Below are 15,967 nucleotides of genomic sequence, written 5' to 3'. Positions count from 1 at the left end.
AATGTGTCTCATATCACCAATTCCTAAACTTGCAGATTGGTTTGGGGGATTTTAGCTACCAAATTATAAAGAAAAATCTTAGGGTGCCAATTAGAGCTGCCAAGTTTCAATTCTCTAAGTAATATCTTAAGAACAAACCACTATATTCCAGTAAAAGAAATACTGGGAACTGAAGATAAAAGTACAGTGGGTATTCAAATGATGTCTGTGCCTAAGGCTCTGAAGTCTCAGGTTTAGCCCCCACGCTACCATAAGCCAGAGCCAAACAGTGCTCTAGTTTAAATCAGAAGAAAAGAGAAAGAAGGGAGTCGGGCGGTAGCGCAGCGGGTTAAGCGCAGGTGGCGCAAAGCACAAGGACCGGCATAAGGATCCCGGTTTGAGCCCCCGGCTCCCCACCTGCAGGGGAGTCGCTTCCCAGGCGGTGAAGCAGGTCTGCAGGTGTCTGTCTTTCTCTCCCCCTCTCTGTCTTCCCCTCCTCTCTCCATTTCTCTCTGTCCTATCCAACGACGACGACAACAACAATAATAACTACAGCAATAAAACAACCAGGGCAACAAAAGGGAATAAATAAATAAAATAAATATTAAAAAAAATAAAAGAGAAAGGAAATAGAGCTGGAGAGACAGCATCATGGTTCTGCAAAAGACTTTCATGCCAAGGCTCTGAGATCCCAGGTTCAATCACCCATACTATCAGAAGCCAGAGCTGAGCTGAGCTCTGGGCTCTCTGTCTCTGTGTATCTTTCTCTTTGTATTTCTCCCTTATTAAAAATAAAGGAATGAATATATTAATATATATCTTATATATTCTTTAAAATTTTTTTAAATAATCTACTTATTCCCTTTTTGTTGCCCTTGTTTTTATTGTTGTAGTTACTATTGTTGTTATTGATGTCGTCATTGTTGAATAGGACAGAGAGAAATGGAGAGAGGAGGGGAAGACAGAGAGGGGGAGAGAAAGACAGACACCTGCAGACCTGCTTCACTGCCTGTGAAGCGACTCCCCTGCAGGTGGGGAGCCGGGGGCTAGAACTGGGATCGCTTTGCGCCACATGTGCTTAACCCAATGCGCTAATGCCCAACTCCCTTATCTTATATATTCTTAGAAAGGAGAACTTTCAAATAAAAGATGGATCTTTAGAAGGAAAACCTCTGGAAATTGAAACTTGGATTTGGAGGTGATGACTCTGAAGGGAGGGAAGGCTAGGGAGATGGGAGAGGTAGTGACAGCATGGAGGACTCAGGGCAAGAAGGTGGACAAGGACTTAAGTTTGGGGGTGAGAGCATGGGCAGACACCTATCACTGGGAGATAAGAAACTGTCCCCATAGGGGCCGGGCGGTATGGCACCATGTTAAATACACATAGTAGGAAGCACAAGGACCACTGTAAGGATCCCAGTTCAAACCCCCAGTTCCCCACCTGCAAGGGAGGGGGTCGCTTCACAGGCGGTGACGCAGGTCTGCAGGTGTCTCTCTTTCTCTCCCCCTCTCTGTCTTCCCCTCCTCTCTGTTGGGCCTTAAAGCCAACCCCCCTGCTCTGCTTACATAATCATTGTTTTCCCTGAAATATGCCCACCACGTTATCCCCTCAGGGTATTGCTAATTCAGTTAAAACCATTGCAACAGTTGCTAAGGATGCTTTCACCTTCCCAGCATGCCTTTTGCCTCTCTCCACACCCTTTCCTATCCCCTTTCCTAGCCACCATTTCCAACTTGCCACTTCTGGTTTTTACCCTATAAAACCCACTGCTACTCCAGTTTCGCTCTCTTTCTCTTCTGTGTTCTGACCCAGAGAAGACCTGGAGAAGGGCGGATGGGCATAGCGGGAGGTGGCCATTTTGCTAGCTCCACATGGTCTAAACCGCTGTGCTCACACCCAACTCTGGGGCGTCCGCGTGAATAAAGATTTACGTTCCTGCTCCGCCATGAGTGCCTGGTCTCTTCTCTCTCACCTGTGATGAAACTCGACACTCTCTCAATTTCTCTCTGTCCTATCCAACAACAGCAAAAACAACAGTAACAGCAATGACAGTGAAAAAAGATGGCTGCCACGAGCAGTGTATTTATAGTACAGGCACCGAGCCCCAGTGATAACCCTGGAGACAAAAAAAGAGAAAAGAAAAGAAACAGTCCCCACATGTAAGCAGCTGTCCTGTAAGCCATTATTCCTCCAGTCAAATGATTTGGACAAGGAGGAGGAGGAAGAAGAGGAGGAGGAGGACCTCTGACTTAGACTCCCCACGTTGCTTGCTGTCTCACTGTGGAAACCCCTCTCTAACTGTAACCATCAGCTAACAGGCTGGGGGGAGAGCCCTGCACCCCTCAGTAATGGGGCCTCAGCCTTCAGATCTCCTCTGCATCCTGGACACAGGGAAAGGCTAGACAGCAGGGGTCCTGGGAGAACCCAGTAGGAAGGAGAACCCTAAGCCAAGCAGAACTGCAGCGCTCAGAGACAACTTCACGGCAGCTGGTGAGGGAGCTAGATGAAAAGCAGGACTCAGAAAGGCTCCCGGGAAATCTCCCATTCTAGACAGGAGACAGCACAATGTGCAGTGCACACCTTGCTATGTGCACGCGCCTGCATTCAGGCCCTGGCACCACATGAGAGCACCGTGGATACCACGGGGGTAGCTCTATGGGTGGTGGGGTTGTTCTGTGTTGTCTCTCCCTCTCTAGAATAAAAAGAACCAAAAATCTGGCCAAGGTAAGCTACTCAGCAGGGCCGCTGTGTGTGTTTCACGTCCCAGGGCTGCAGGGAAGGACGGACGACGGATCCTTTTCAGCGTCGGTGAAACAGCTCACCTGAATGAGGCCCAGGTTCCAGCCCAGCCCCAGTGCACAGAAGGAAGCTGTGGTGCCATGCTCTCTCCCACTCACTCTGCCTCTGTTTGTAAAGGGGGGGAGGGCAGAGAGCAGAGTGGTTATGCAAAGAGACTCTCATGTCTGGGGCTCAAAGTATCAGATTCAGTCCCCTGTACAGCCATAAACCAGAGTTTATCAGTGCTCTGGAAGAGAGAGAGAGACAGAGAGAGAGAAAGGTGGAGAGTGGAAAGAGTAGTCCAGGCAGAAATGCACCCAACCGGGAGTCGGGCTGTAGCGCAGCGGGTGAAGCGCAGGTGGCACAAAGCACAAGGAACGGCATAAGGATCCCGGTTCGAACCCCGGCTCCCCACCTGCAGGGGGGTCGCTTCACAGGCAGTGCAGCAGGTCTGCAGGTGTCTATCTTTCTCTCCCCCTCTCTGTCTTCCCCTCCTCTCTCCATTTCTCTCTGTCCTATCCAACAACAACGACAACAACAATAATAACTGCAACAATAAGACAACAAGGGCAACAAAAGGGAATAAATAAATAAAATAAAATATTTTAAAAAATTTAAAAAACAAGAAAAAAAATAAAATATTTTTTAAAAAATTTTAAAAAAAGAAAAAAAAAGAAATGCACCCAACTGAGTGTACACATCACCATGCAGAAGGACCCAGGTTCAAGCTCCCTGTCCCTAATCTGTGGGGGTAGCGGGGGGGGGCAGCTGTTTCACAAGTGGTGAAGCAGGGCTGCAGGTGTGTCTCTTCCTCCTCTCCATCTCCCCTCCTCTCTCAACTTCTCTGTCTTGAAGAAAGGAAGAAAGAAAGATAGATAGATAGATAGATAGATAGATAGATAGATAGATCGAGCTAGGGAGACAGACAGCATAATGGTTCTGCAAAAGATCATTCTGTCTGAGGCTCTGAGGTCCCAGGTTCAAACCTCAGCACCACCATCAGGCAGAGATGATCAGGTCTCTGGTCTTTCTGTATCTCTCTCTCATATCAAGATAAAATAAAATACATATATATTTTTTAATATTTTATTTATTTACTTTTTTGTTGCCCTTCTTTTTATCATTGTTGTGGTTATTATTGTTGTTGTTACTAATGTTGTCGTTGTTGGACAGGACAGAGAGAAATGGAGAGAGGAGGGGAAGACAGAGAGGGGGAGAGAAAGACAGACACCTGCAGACCTGCTTCACTGCCTGTGAAGAGACCCCCTGCAGGTGGGGAGCCGGGGCCTCAAGCTGGGATCCTTTCACTGGTCCTCAAGTTTCACGTCATGTGTGTTTAACCCACTGCGCTACAGCCCGACCCCAAAAATATATTTTTACAAAGAAGAAGAAAGAAAGAAAAGGGGCAGGGGTAGATAGCATAGTGGTTCTGCAAAGTGACTCTCATACCTGAGGCTCCAAAGTCCCGAATTCAATCCCCTACACCACCATAAGCCAAAGCTGAGCAGTGCTCTGGTGATTAAAAAAAAAAAAAAAAAGAAAAGAAATGCCCCTTTCCCACTGCTGCCAAGTCTAGCAACCTTTTCCCTGCCCCTGCACACATGGGCACCCCCCTCCCAGCCACCCCTGCACACACCACCCCCCTCCCAGCCACCCCTGCACACACCACCCCCTCCCAGCCACCCCTATAGTTGTCCCAGGAGCCCTGAGCCCAGCGCCACTACAGTGCTGATGTGGTGGACACAGTGGGGCTGAGGGGCAGGGAGCAGGCCTTCTCCCCTCCCCACAGCAGTCACAGTCTTCCTGGGACTTGGCCTCGTCTGTGGGCTGCTGGGGGCAGGGAGAGGGGCAGACTTGGAGGGAGCGGGGGGGGGGGGGGGGGGGGAGCTGCTAACCTGAGTGTGAGGGACAAGAGGGTCCCCACCACCACATCTCCTTCCTGGGACGACCCCTACCTGCCCTCCAGAGCTTGGGCTGCAGGAGGGCCTCTGTGATAGTGGGAGTGGCTCTGGTGGAGCGTGAGCTCACACACACACACAAACATGCACACACGCACACACACACACCACACACCCCCCACCCCAGGAGACTAGGGCAAGCTCTGTAGGCCAAGGCTCTCGCACAGCCGCTTCTCCCCCACCTTCTGAGGGAGGCCCCTGAGCAGCTCTGGCCAGTCTCCTGTGTCCTGACCTTGAGCTCAGTACCCAGCAGCTGGGCAGAGCCCGTGGTTGGGGAGGGGTCCAGGGCCGCCTGGGAGCGGGTGCTGGTCAGTGGGTGTGACAGAGGAACCACCCCACTGGTATGTTGGGCCCAAGGTGACCCAGAACTGCATATGGCTCCCGTGTGGCTGTGGAGAGGTGGGGTATCTCACTGCACCCCTCCCTGCAGCTTCCCACCCCCAATCACAGCTCTAAACCCCAGGCCCCCCAGGTCCCCCAGGGCCCGGCAGGCTGAGTGACCCACGGTCCCACGGCCCAATGCTTCTGGGGCCCAGAACATGACCTTCCCCAGTAAGACTTCTAAATCTTACCAGCACCATGTTTAACTTTTTTTCCTGACATTCCCCAATATCAGAGAACCCCAATAACGAATGCCAAGGCATCTGCGTGGTGTTGTTTATTGTCACCTGTCACCCTGGGGAGAGGCGGCCTCAGACAGAAAGGAGGGAAATGGAAGAGGAAGCGGGGAGGAGGAGGGGGCCTGGAGGAGAGAGGAGGAGGAGGAGGGGAGGAGGGGAGGAGGGGCTTTCCTTGGCCTCAGCTGGCCTGGCGCTCAGATGCAGGCGCAGTGCTGCGTGAGGAGGTTGGGCACCGTCTCGTATTTGAACGAGTAGCCCCCATCCGAGGTGGTGCGGACACGCAGGGGTCGCATAGTCCCGGGGAGGGCGGCGCAGCAGGCCTGAGCTCCGGGCAGCAAGGGCAGGGGCTGGGCAGGGGTGGGGGGCGCCCCCGGGTCCAGCAGGGGCGGGTCCTGGGGGGCGTGCAGCCCGCACCCCCCGTGGCAATAGTGGAAGATGAAGCTGGACGGGTAGACGATCCAGCGATCCCAGCCCAGCTCCTGGAAGGAGATGTTGAGGGCGGCACGGTGGCAGTCGGTGTGCGCGCCCAGCTCCTCCGGGGGCCTCTGCAGCAAGCGGAGCGCAGACGGCGACCAGGGCCAGGGCAGCGGTGGCGTGGAGCGCCGAGCCCGCTCCCCGGAGCTGGGCGGCCTGGCCCGCGTGTGGGCCACCAGGAACGGCGTGGCCTCGGGCCTGGCGGAGCAGGAGCACCGCGGGCACCGCAGCAGGAGCACCAGCACGGGCTGGCTCAGCAGCGGAAGGGCCGAGGCGTCCAGTTGCAACACCACCCAGCGCTGGGGCGCGGGGCCCGGGGACGTGGGCACAGCCTGGGGGCCCCCTGGGGCCAGCACCAGCAGGCTGATCAAGGTACCCGAGCTGTTGGCGGCTGCTGTGGCCTGGCGGTCCAGCCCAGTGTGGAACCAGAGCTGGGCTGAGGTCACCTGGCGACTTCGAGTGTGCTGGGACGGCCGGAACACATGAGTGAAGAGGCCCTCCTCACCCTCCTCGCCCTGGTCCTCACAGCTGGCATCTGCAGGGGACATATAGAAGGGACAGGGGCTCAGCTGGTATTCCCCTGGCATGCCAGGCTGGGGGGGTCTCCCTCCCTCCACCTTCAGAAGCCCATCAGAGGCTCCCCCCAATGGAGGATTTAGACCGAGGCCAGAACTTCTACCTTATACTCCCCAAAAAGAATTTTGGTGGGGTCCAGGTGGTAGAGCACCTGGTTAAATGCACATATTACCATGCACAAGGATCTGGGTTCAAACCCCCCCCATCTGCAGAGGGGAAGCTTCACGATTGGTAAATCAGGTCTGAGTGTGTCTCTCCCTCTCTATCCCCCTTCCCTCTCAACTTCTCTCTGTCTTATCAAATTAAATGAAGTTTAAAAAAAATTCCTTAAAAAAAGTTCTAAAAAAAAAAAAAAGAAAGAAAATAAGTTGGGTCCATACCTCCAGAGGGGGAGAAATGTCAGGGGAAGATGATCAGAGGGCTCTGAACTCCAATTCCATCAGGACCCAGAGAGAGGAGGATAAAAGGAGAGGTATTTGGAGGTAGCAATAGGTGTAGGTGTGAATTAGAAAGGAAGAGAAGGCAGGACCATAGGAAAAAATGGGCAAAAATATAGACAGATACATGGATAGACAGATAGATAGTTACAGAAATAGTAGTCTACCTGTGACCTTGGGAGAACCATTGCAGTTTCCAGTGGAGGGAATGGGGACACACAGCTCTGGTGGTGGGAACAGTGTGGAATTATAAGACAACAGGGGTTGTCTTACAATTTTTAAGTAAATATTAAATCACTAGTAAAACAAAAGATGTTAGCAGCTTCTCTCTGGAGTGGTTTTGCCAACTCCTATTCCCATCAACCACACATGAGAGCCCTGCCTTGTGCCTTCAGCACTAGACTTCATCCGTTTGCCTGGGCATGTGAGATGTGGTCCTGAGGGGGGTATGCACTGGCATTGGCAATGCCACATTTTACCCCTCTGGGCCCAGCAGCAATACTGCTCAATGAGTTTGCAAATATAAGACCAGTTTAAAAAGATAGATGTACACACACATACACACACACACACACACACACACACACACACACACACTGGAGGAAAGAGAAGAAAATTAAGCATAAAAGAATTTTCTAGAAGTATGCTGAGCAGCTTTACCTGATGTGTAGCTAGATTATACTAAATAAGACCAGCACCAGTTGAATGAGTGGCAGCTGAGGCTCATCTGTTGTGTGAATTCTCTCATTATAACCTCAGCGGTGGTGGGGCCCAGCGGTGGCACACCCAGTAGAGGGCACACATTACCGTGTGCAAGGATCTGGGTTCAAACCCCCAGTCCCCACCTGCAGTTGGAAGCTTCACGAGCAGTGAAGCAATGCTACAGGTATTTCTCTTTCTTTCTCCCTCTCTATGTCTCCCTTCCCTCTCAGGTCCTGTCTCTATTAAGTAAATAAATACATAAATAAATGAAATCCATTTCACAGATGAGGGAACTGAGGGCTAGAAAGGTAAAGTGGCATTTAACTATTAAGCAAGGAGGCTGGGACTCTGCCTCATCCCAAAGCTACCCTCCCCTTGCCGCTTAGGGACCGAGTCACAGAGAGGCAGTGGTTGCCTCTAAGAGCAAGTTTGCCCAGAATGAGGAATCGCCCCCCATGGAAGGCTGTCCTGGACCAGTGGGAGGAGGTGTCAGGGTTACACAGGAGCTGAGAAAGTGGATGTTTCCCAGGTGGCCTCTCTCCTGCATCCCTGGCACTGACTCAAGTCTCAGCTTCTTGGAGAAAAAGAAACACAACTGGACTGTGGGCGGCAGCTCAGTCATAGAGTTTAGGCCTTGGAGGTGTGAAGCCCTGGCATCACCTGGGAAGAAGAAAGACACCAGGATGCCAGAGTGATAGCCTAACTTCTCTGTCAGTATTCCTCTCTGCTTCACGTGAAGCTCTCTCAAATGTAAATACATAAGCATCTCCTAGAAAAAAGACAAAAAGCAAATAGGACATCGTAAGTAGCAGAGAGCTGGTCTCACTCACACACAGTTTTTCAAAAAGAGAAAGAAACAAGGTCTGGAGTCAGAAGGGGAAAGCCAGGGCACCATGCCTGGCACACGATCCTCTGCAGACCTGTGCCCCCCCCCAAATGAGCACTCCCATTCAGCCCTACAAGCCACACAGCTAAACACATCCTGAGAGGGACTGTCCACCTAACAGGTGAGGAGACGGCTCTGAGAGGCCTGATGTGCAATGCCAGCATGCTGGGTGGCAGCTCTAGGATCCTGCTCCGTCCGGTACCCCCCTCTTCTCAACACCCCCCACCGCCAGGTTCCCACCCTCATTACCTGATGCCGGGAAGAGGATGGCCTGGGAGACATCCTCGTCCTCAGGCTCAGAGCCCCTGCGAGCCGAGCCCCCCACGGCATGTCTCCTGGGCAAGCGCCTGGCTCCGGGGTCCCCACTTTCCCGGATCAGTGCGGGGGGCCCCAAGGCATCCAGGAACAGCGCCTTCACCTTGGCCAGGACAAGTTCCCGGTCCAGCTCTGAGCCCTGGCACCCTTGGGCACCCTGAGGGGCCAGCAGCCAGAGCAGCAGCAGTGGCATCCTGGGTGACATTGCCAGCCTGGCCCTGCTGCCCGGCACCTGCCCCTCCTGCCAGGGTCTCCCCGGAGGCTGCCCCGTCTCCCCGCCCCATCCCACCACCCTTTCTACCCTTCTCACGCGGGCTGTGCGAGGCCTTCCCACGCCCCCAAGTCCCAGTTGCCCCTGCCCCGTGGCATTGAGACCTCCTATCTCTGACGCAGATGTCTGTGGCCCTGAGCCCTTATCTCCCACTCCCGCCAGGAATGTGGGGGAGGGGCTGGGGAGGGCTCTCACCCCAAGTGACCCACCTGATACAGACACCCCCACCCCCAACGCAGGCTGACCCACGAGCACCCAACAGAGGTGACCCGAGGAACGCTTCCCTCCTCCCTGCACCCATAGCCTAGAGAACTGCACACCCCAACACTCCATGCAGTGGGGGGGGATGGGGGGCGGCTGGGGTGCACCAGTTCCCCCAGACTCCTGTGTCAGACTTTCCACAGTCCATTTCCACTAAGCAGCTGCAGGCTGGTCTTGCTTGGGGAAGGAGTGGGGAAGAACTGGAGCTCCAGAGGGGGTGGGGGTCCCCTCCTCCTGCTCTAAACTTAGCCTGAGGAGGAGTCTGGGCTCTTGTCCTCCAGCTGTGTCATCAGAGAATATTTTTGGGATTGGCAGCTGCAGGCGCCTGGGCCACTCCGGCCCCAGCCTGGCGGGCAGTTGGGGACCTGGCGGCGGGAGGGAGGCGGGGGAAGAGGCCCTGCCTGCCGGAGGGGGCTGGGGAAGGAGGCTCCGCGGGCAGGAAGTGGGGCCCCTGGCTGGAGGGAGAGGCCGACAGGAAGGACTGCCCCCCCCCCCCCCAGCTCCGGGTGAGGCCGAGCCGCCGCCGAGCAGTGACCCGGGTCCGAGCCGCCGCCGAGCAGCGACAGTCGGGTCCGAGCCGCCTCCAAGCAGCGACCCGGGTCCGAGCGGGAGCTAAGAGCAGAGCCCCCCCGCGCCCAGCGCCGCCGCGATGAAGGCGGGCCCGGGGGTCCAGGGCAGCGCCCCCTGCTTCCTGCGCTTCCCGCGGCCAGTGCGGGTGCCCAGTGGCGCGGAGGCCGAGCTCCGGTGCGTGGTGCTGGGCGAGCCGCCGCCCACCGTGGCCTGGGAGAAGGGCGGCCGGCCGCTGCAGGCCTCGGAGCGCCTGAGCTTCCCGCGGGACGGCGCGGAGCACGGGCTGCTGCTGAGCCCCGCGCTGCCGGGGGACGCGGGCGTGTACGTGTGCCGGGCCCGCAACGCGGCCGGGGAGGCCTACGCGGCGGCCGCGCTCACCGTGCTGGAGCCGCCCGCGCCGCCGCCCTCCGAGCGCCCCCCGCCGCCGCCCGCCGGCGCGCAGGACCCGGGCGCGCCCACCTTCGTGTCGGGGCCGCGCTCGCAGTGGGTGCTGCGGGGGGCCGAGGTGGTGCTGTCGTGCGAGGCGGCGGGGCTGCCCGAGCCCGCGCTGCGCTGGGAGAAGGACGGCATGGCGCTCGACGAGGTGTGGGACAGCGGCCACTTCGCGCTGGAGCCGCGGCGCGCCCAGGGGGCCCGGGGGGCCCGGCTGACCCTGCGCATCCCCGCCGCCCGGCTGCCCGACTCCGGCGTGTACGTGTGCCACGCCCGCAACGCGCACGGACACGCGCAGGTGGGCGCGCTGCTGCAGGTGCACCTGCCCCCCGACGGGCCCCCCGACGACCCCGACGGCGCAGCCGAGCAGCGGCCGCAGCCCGAGCCGGGCCGGGGCGCCCCCAAGACCTTCTGGGTGAACGAGGGCAAGCACGCCAAGTTCCGCTGCTACGTGATGGGCAAGCCCGAGCCTGAGATCGAGTGGCACTGGCAGGGCCGCCCGCTGCTGCCCGACCGCCGCCGCCTCATGTACCGCGACCGCGACGGCGGCTTCGTGCTCAAGGTGCTGTACTGCCAGGCCCGGGACCGCGGGCTGTACGTGTGCGCCGCGCGCAACTCGGCGGGACAGACGCTCAGCGCCGTGCAGCTGCACGTCAAAGGTAGCCGGGCCGGCCCGCAGCGCCCCTGGGCCCCCCGCCCCAGGTGGGCCCCCGAGGTGGGGGAGGTGCAGAGGCTTAACGTGCCATTGGCTGCAGCCTCCCACTCCGCCCCTCCAGAGACTGGGTTTATTTTTAGCTAGGGTCCCCTGGAGTTCCACCCCCCCCCCCATCCACCTACCTAGGGCTCGGAGTGACCCCCAAGGTGGGGAAAGGGCAGATGGTTAACATGCCATTTGCAGCTGCCTCCCACAAGCCCCCAGGCACGCAGGGATTTCTTGTTTAGTAAGGTCCCAGAGCACGCTGGGGCTTCCTCCCCCCACACACACACCTACCCAGTACTCCCGGGGTCCCAAGGTGGGTGGGAGAGGAGGTGAAAGTTAAAAATGCCAGCTGTAGGGAGCCGGGCAGTAGCGCAGCGGGTTAAGCGCAGGTGGCGCAAAGCGCAAGGACCGGCAGGCGTAAGGATCCCGGTTTGAGACCCCGGCTCCCCACCTGCAGGGGAGTCGCTTCCCAGGCAGTGAAGCAGGTCTGCAGGTGTCTTTCTCTATCTCTCCTCCTCTCTCCATTTCTCTCTGTCCTATCCAATAACAACGACATCAATAAAAAACAACAATAATAACTACATCAATAAAAAGGCAAGGGCAGCAAAAGGGAAAATAAATAAATAAATATTAAAAAATAATTTTTAAAAAATGCCATCTGCAGTCGCCTCCCACTCCCTATCCTCAGCCCCTCCTCGAGAGGTTGGGGTTTCTTTTTAGGGGAGCCCCAGAGCACCCTGGAAGTTGTTAGCCAAGCCAGGGGCAGCCGGTGCTGTGCATGTGGAGAGGGAGGCCTAGCATTCCCCCTTTGCAAGCTCTTTGTTACTAGCGACTCCTTTTGGGGCCCTGGTAGCAAACAGGGACAGAGCACATTTTATGGATGCAGGTTTCTGAGTCCCCTTGTTTTGTTTTTTTAATTGAGATAGAAACGGATGGGCTGGGGAGACAGTCTAATGGTTATGCAGAAGACTTTTATGCCTTTAGTGCATTTAGAGTCCTGAATTCAATCCCCAGCACTATCTCGTAAAACAGAGCTAAACAGTGTTGTGGTCTAGTCTAGTATTAAAATAAGATTTTTTTAAAAGAGAGAGAGACTTTGGGGAGTCAGGCGGCAGCACAGCGGGTTAAGCGCAGGTGGCACAAAGCGCAAGACTGGTGTAAGGATCTGGGTTTGAGCCCCTGTCTCCCCACCTACAGGGGAGTCGCTTCATAAGCAGTGAAGCAGGTCTGTAAGCGTCTTTCTCTCCCCCTCTCTGTCTTCCCCTCCTCTCTCCATTTCTCTCTGTCCTATCCAACAATGACGACATCAGTAACAACAACAATAATAACTACAACAATAAAACAACAAGGGCAACAAAAGGGAATAAATAAATTAATAAAACACTTTGAAGATGAGAGGCAGAGTTGAGAGGCAGAGAAGCTGACTGAAGGTTCCTTCAGTGCTGTAGGTACGGGGCTCATGCCCAGGTGGCACACATGGCAAAGCTGTCAACTATCCAAGTGAGCTGTTCCGCAGGCTCTTATAACATGTCTCTCTCTCTCTCTCTCTCTCTTTCCAACCAGGGTTATAACTGGGCCTTGCTGCTGGCACTATGAATCCATCACTCCTGATGGCCATGTTTTCCTCTTTGCTTTTCTTTCTTTGTATTGTATTGGGTAGGGCAGAGAGAAATTGAGAGGGGAATGGGAGAGAGAGAGAGAGGGAGGGAGACCTGCAAACCTGATTCACTGCTCCTGAAGCATCTGCCCTGCAGGTGGGGAGTGGGAGGTCAAACCCAGGTCTTTGAGCATGGTGATGCATGCACTTAACTTGATGTATACACACCAGCCTCCATAACATGCGCTTTTAAAACTGGTAGGTGACAAGTAAAGGGCTGTGCTTTTGAATGCACTCAGTTTGAGTGGCAGTTGCATTCCTAAGGGGTCTGCTTTGTGAGCGCTGGGCAGGAATCCTTTCCAGGTGGTTGTTTTGTTTCCCGTTAGGATTAACACTGGTGCTCAGTGTCTGCATGGCTCCATTGTTTCTGGCCATCTTCTCCTCTTCCTCCTCTTCCATTTCCTCCTCCTCCTCCTTCTTGCTTTTTGATAGAGAGTGGGAGACAGAAAAAAGGGAGAAAAGAGAGAGAGGAGGAGAGACACCTATAGCACTGCTCTGCCTTCCGTGGGGCTCCACTCCTGTCCCTCCACAAGTGGGGACCAGGGGCTTGAACCCAGGTCCTTGGCGTGGCTGTGTGTGTGCTCTGCAAGGTGAGTCACCATCTGGCCCGCCACAGGCAATATTTTGAGACACTCCTGAGTCTGACTGCAGGTAAACGTGATGGGGGAAAACAACCCGCCCCGGCAAGTTTTGACCGATCTGCCATTGGCCGGGAGAGGTTTGCACAGAGAGGGAGGAGAAAGGAGAGGTTGGCACACGTTTTGCAAGGCTGAGGCAGCATCCAGCAGTGTGCACTGGGTGTTTGTGTGGTTCAGATATGGAGACTCCAGGGGGGAGGCGGACACAGCAGTTCACACAGCTCCTGGGTTACACCTCCAGTGCTGCTGGCAGGTCTCCTGAGTGCCAGCTGGCAGACACTCGGACAGGCAGCACTTGCGTGGACAGGGTGGCCCCTCTTGAAAGGCAGAGACACCACCCCACCGAGGCAGAGCACAGAGGCAGAGCTGCACCAGCACATGCTCCCCAGGAGGCTCCCAGGAGGCTCCCCTGGTCCTTCCCACCACCAGGCTCTCTCCCTCTCTCCGTCCATTTATTTACAACCCCCCACCCAGAGAGATTCACTTTATGGACAGAGCAGCACTGCTTATACTGTCATCTGTGGGGCTGGGGATCAAAGCCAGGGCCTCCCCCACACGAGGCCTGACCACTCATGCTGAGCCTCCTTTCCAGCTGCTGAGTTTGCTTTTATTTTTATTATTTTAAACTTTCTTTTTTTTAAAAAAAATAGTATTTTTTTATTTATTGGATTTTATTTATTGGATAGAGACAGCCAGAAATCGAGAGGAAAGGGGGAGACAGAGAGGGAGAGACAGACACCAGCGGCACTGCTTCACCACTCTCAAAGCTTTCCTCCTGCAGGTGGGGGACTGGGGGCTCAAACCCGGATCCTTGCCCATTATAACCTGTGCGCTCAACCAGGTGTGCCACCATGCAGCCCCTAGGCTTGCTTTTATAAAAATGCATTTTGTGTCCAAGAGATAGGTCACCCGGCAGAGCCTACACCCAGACCTGAGCCCCAGCAGCCCTGAGAGCACCATGCCCAGCACCAGAGGACGCTCCAAGGCGGAGTGGTTTTGGGAATCTCCCCTCCTTATTCTGTCTCTCCTTCTACTTGAGATAAAAAGAATAAAAACATTGGTTGGGAGCAGTGAAATTGTATGTACACCAGGCTTTGGTGTGTGTGGGGGGGGGGGAGGAAGAGTGGGAAGAATAAAAAAGAAAAAGAAAACACTCACTGGTTCGGTGGCAGTGCACCCAGTTAAGTGCACACACTGCCACGCACAAGAACCAGAGTTCGAGCCCCACGCCCCACCTGCAGGAAGGGTGCTTCACACGCTATGAAGAAGGTCTGCGGGTGTCTCTCTTTCTCTCTCCCTCTCTATCTCCTCCTCTGTCAGTGTTTCTCTGTTCTAACAAATAAAAAAATAATAAAAGGGAAAATGACCACTGGGAGAGCAGTGGATTTGGAGTGCCAGGACTGAGCCCCAGTGATAACCTTGGAGGCAAAAACAACAAAAGAAAACAAAGTATATTATCTATATGTAATTATTTATATTGCCATCAGGGTTATCACTGGGGCTCGGTACCTGAACGACTGTATCTCTCCTAGTGGCCATTCTGTTTATAGTGAGAGACAGAGCTAGAAAGGGAAAGAGACAGAGAGAGATAACACAACGCTTTTTTTTTTTGGCTCTAGGGTTTCACCAGGGCTCGGTGCCTATACTATGAATCCAGTATTCCTGGAGGCCATGTTTCCTATTTTGCTGGACAGGACAGAGAGAAATGGAGAGAGGAGGAGAAGACAGAGGGAGAGAGAAAGATAGACACCTGCAGGCCTGCTTCATCGCTTGTGAAGTGAGCCCTTGTAGATGGGGGAGCTGAGGGGTTCGAACCAGGATCTGGCACCACCATAAACCAGACCTGAACAGTGCTCCTGTCTTTCTCTGTGTCTTTCTCTCTGTTTCTCTTTTATTAAAATAATGAAAGAGGGAGTCAGGCGGTAGCACAGCGGGTTAAGGGAATGTGGTGCAAAGCACAAGGACCGGCGTAAGGATCCCGGCTCGAGCCCCCAGCTCCTCACCTGCAGGGGAGTCGCTTCCCAGGCGGTGAAGCAGGTCTGCAGGTGTCTGTCTTTCTCTCCCCCTCTCTGTCTTCCCCACCTCTCTCCATTTCTCTCTGTCCTATCCAACAACAGTGACAGCAATGACAACAATAATAATTACTACAACAATAAGACATCAAGGGCAACAAAAGGTAATAAATAAATATTTAAAAATATATTTTAAAAAATAATGAAAGAAAGAAAATAGAAGGGGAAATAGCTGCTGGGAGTGGTGGATTCATTGTGCCACTACCGAGCCCCAGAGCCCCAGCAATAAACCTGGTGGGCAAATAAAAATAAATAAATACAACGCACCTTGGCTTCTCTGCTAAGAAGTTACCCCTTAGCTCCTCTGCCTCACTGCCACTCCAGACCCCTTTCCTCACCCCACCTGTGATGTCCTGAGGTTCTTCTCAACCATGAGGGTCTAGCATCTAAGTTGGAAACTCAGGTCCTTTTTTTTAAAAAAAAGGTTTTATTTATTCATGAAGAAGACAGGTAGAAAGAGAGAGAACCAGACATCACTCTGGTACATGTTCTGCTGGGGATTGGACCCTTGGTGTTAGCTCTGTGAATCCAATGCTCCTGCCAGCCTTTTTACTGATTTGTTGATTTTTCATTTTTCTATTGGATAGGACAGAGAGAAATTGAGAGAGGAGGGGGAGACAGAGAGGGAGAGAGAAAAACA

The 15,967-nt window shown here is 54.4% G+C and overlaps 3 protein-coding genes across 6 annotated transcripts in view; 1 reads left to right on the top strand and 2 right to left on the bottom strand.

Annotated features, from left to right (window-relative positions):
• Positions 1 to 15,967, bottom strand: part of STK11IP (serine/threonine kinase 11 interacting protein) — a 136,687-nt gene that overhangs the window by 24,654 nt on the left and 96,066 nt on the right. The gene's annotated exons all lie outside the window — the stretch shown is intronic.
• On the bottom strand, positions 5,362 to 9,682 carry INHA (inhibin subunit alpha). Its single transcript, XM_007531993.3, has 2 exons — positions 8,661 to 9,682; positions 5,362 to 6,345 (listed from the first exon to the last, which is right to left on the bottom strand). Exons 1-2 carry the CDS (start codon positions 9,328 to 9,330, stop codon positions 5,531 to 5,533), a joined length of 1,485 nt encoding a protein of 494 aa, XP_007532055.2. The 5' UTR covers positions 9,331 to 9,682; the 3' UTR covers positions 5,362 to 5,530.
• The window catches only part of OBSL1 (obscurin like cytoskeletal adaptor 1), a 29,950-nt gene continuing 23,759 nt past the window's right edge, over positions 9,777 to 15,967 (top strand). For 2 of the 3 annotated variants that reach the window (XM_060193652.1, XM_060193651.1), the window contains exon 1: positions 9,777 to 10,919. In XM_060193652.1, the coding sequence (XP_060049635.1) occupies positions 9,908 to 10,919 (1,012 nt within the window). In that variant the 5' untranslated portion in view covers positions 9,777 to 9,907. The remainder of the gene's footprint in view (positions 10,920 to 15,967) is intronic. The other variant, XM_060193653.1, reaches the window with a different exon arrangement.

This window comes from Erinaceus europaeus, chromosome 7, assembly GCF_950295315.1.
Source record: "Erinaceus europaeus chromosome 7, mEriEur2.1, whole genome shotgun sequence".
Classification (NCBI taxonomy): domain Eukaryota; kingdom Metazoa; phylum Chordata; class Mammalia; order Eulipotyphla; family Erinaceidae; genus Erinaceus; species Erinaceus europaeus.
The sequence above is the reverse complement of the archived record's forward strand: the minus strand, read 5'-3'. Positions and strand labels throughout refer to the sequence as shown.

Coding starts and splice junctions, on each gene's coding strand:
- INHA (XM_007531993.3), bottom strand. CDS start 9,330: ATGGAGTGTTGGGGTGTGCAGTTCTCTAGGCTATGGGTGCAGGGAGGA. Junction 6,346..8,660: donor CATCCTCTTCCCGGCATCAG/GTAATGAGGGTG, acceptor TGTCCCCTGCAG/ATGCCAGCTGTGAGGACCAG.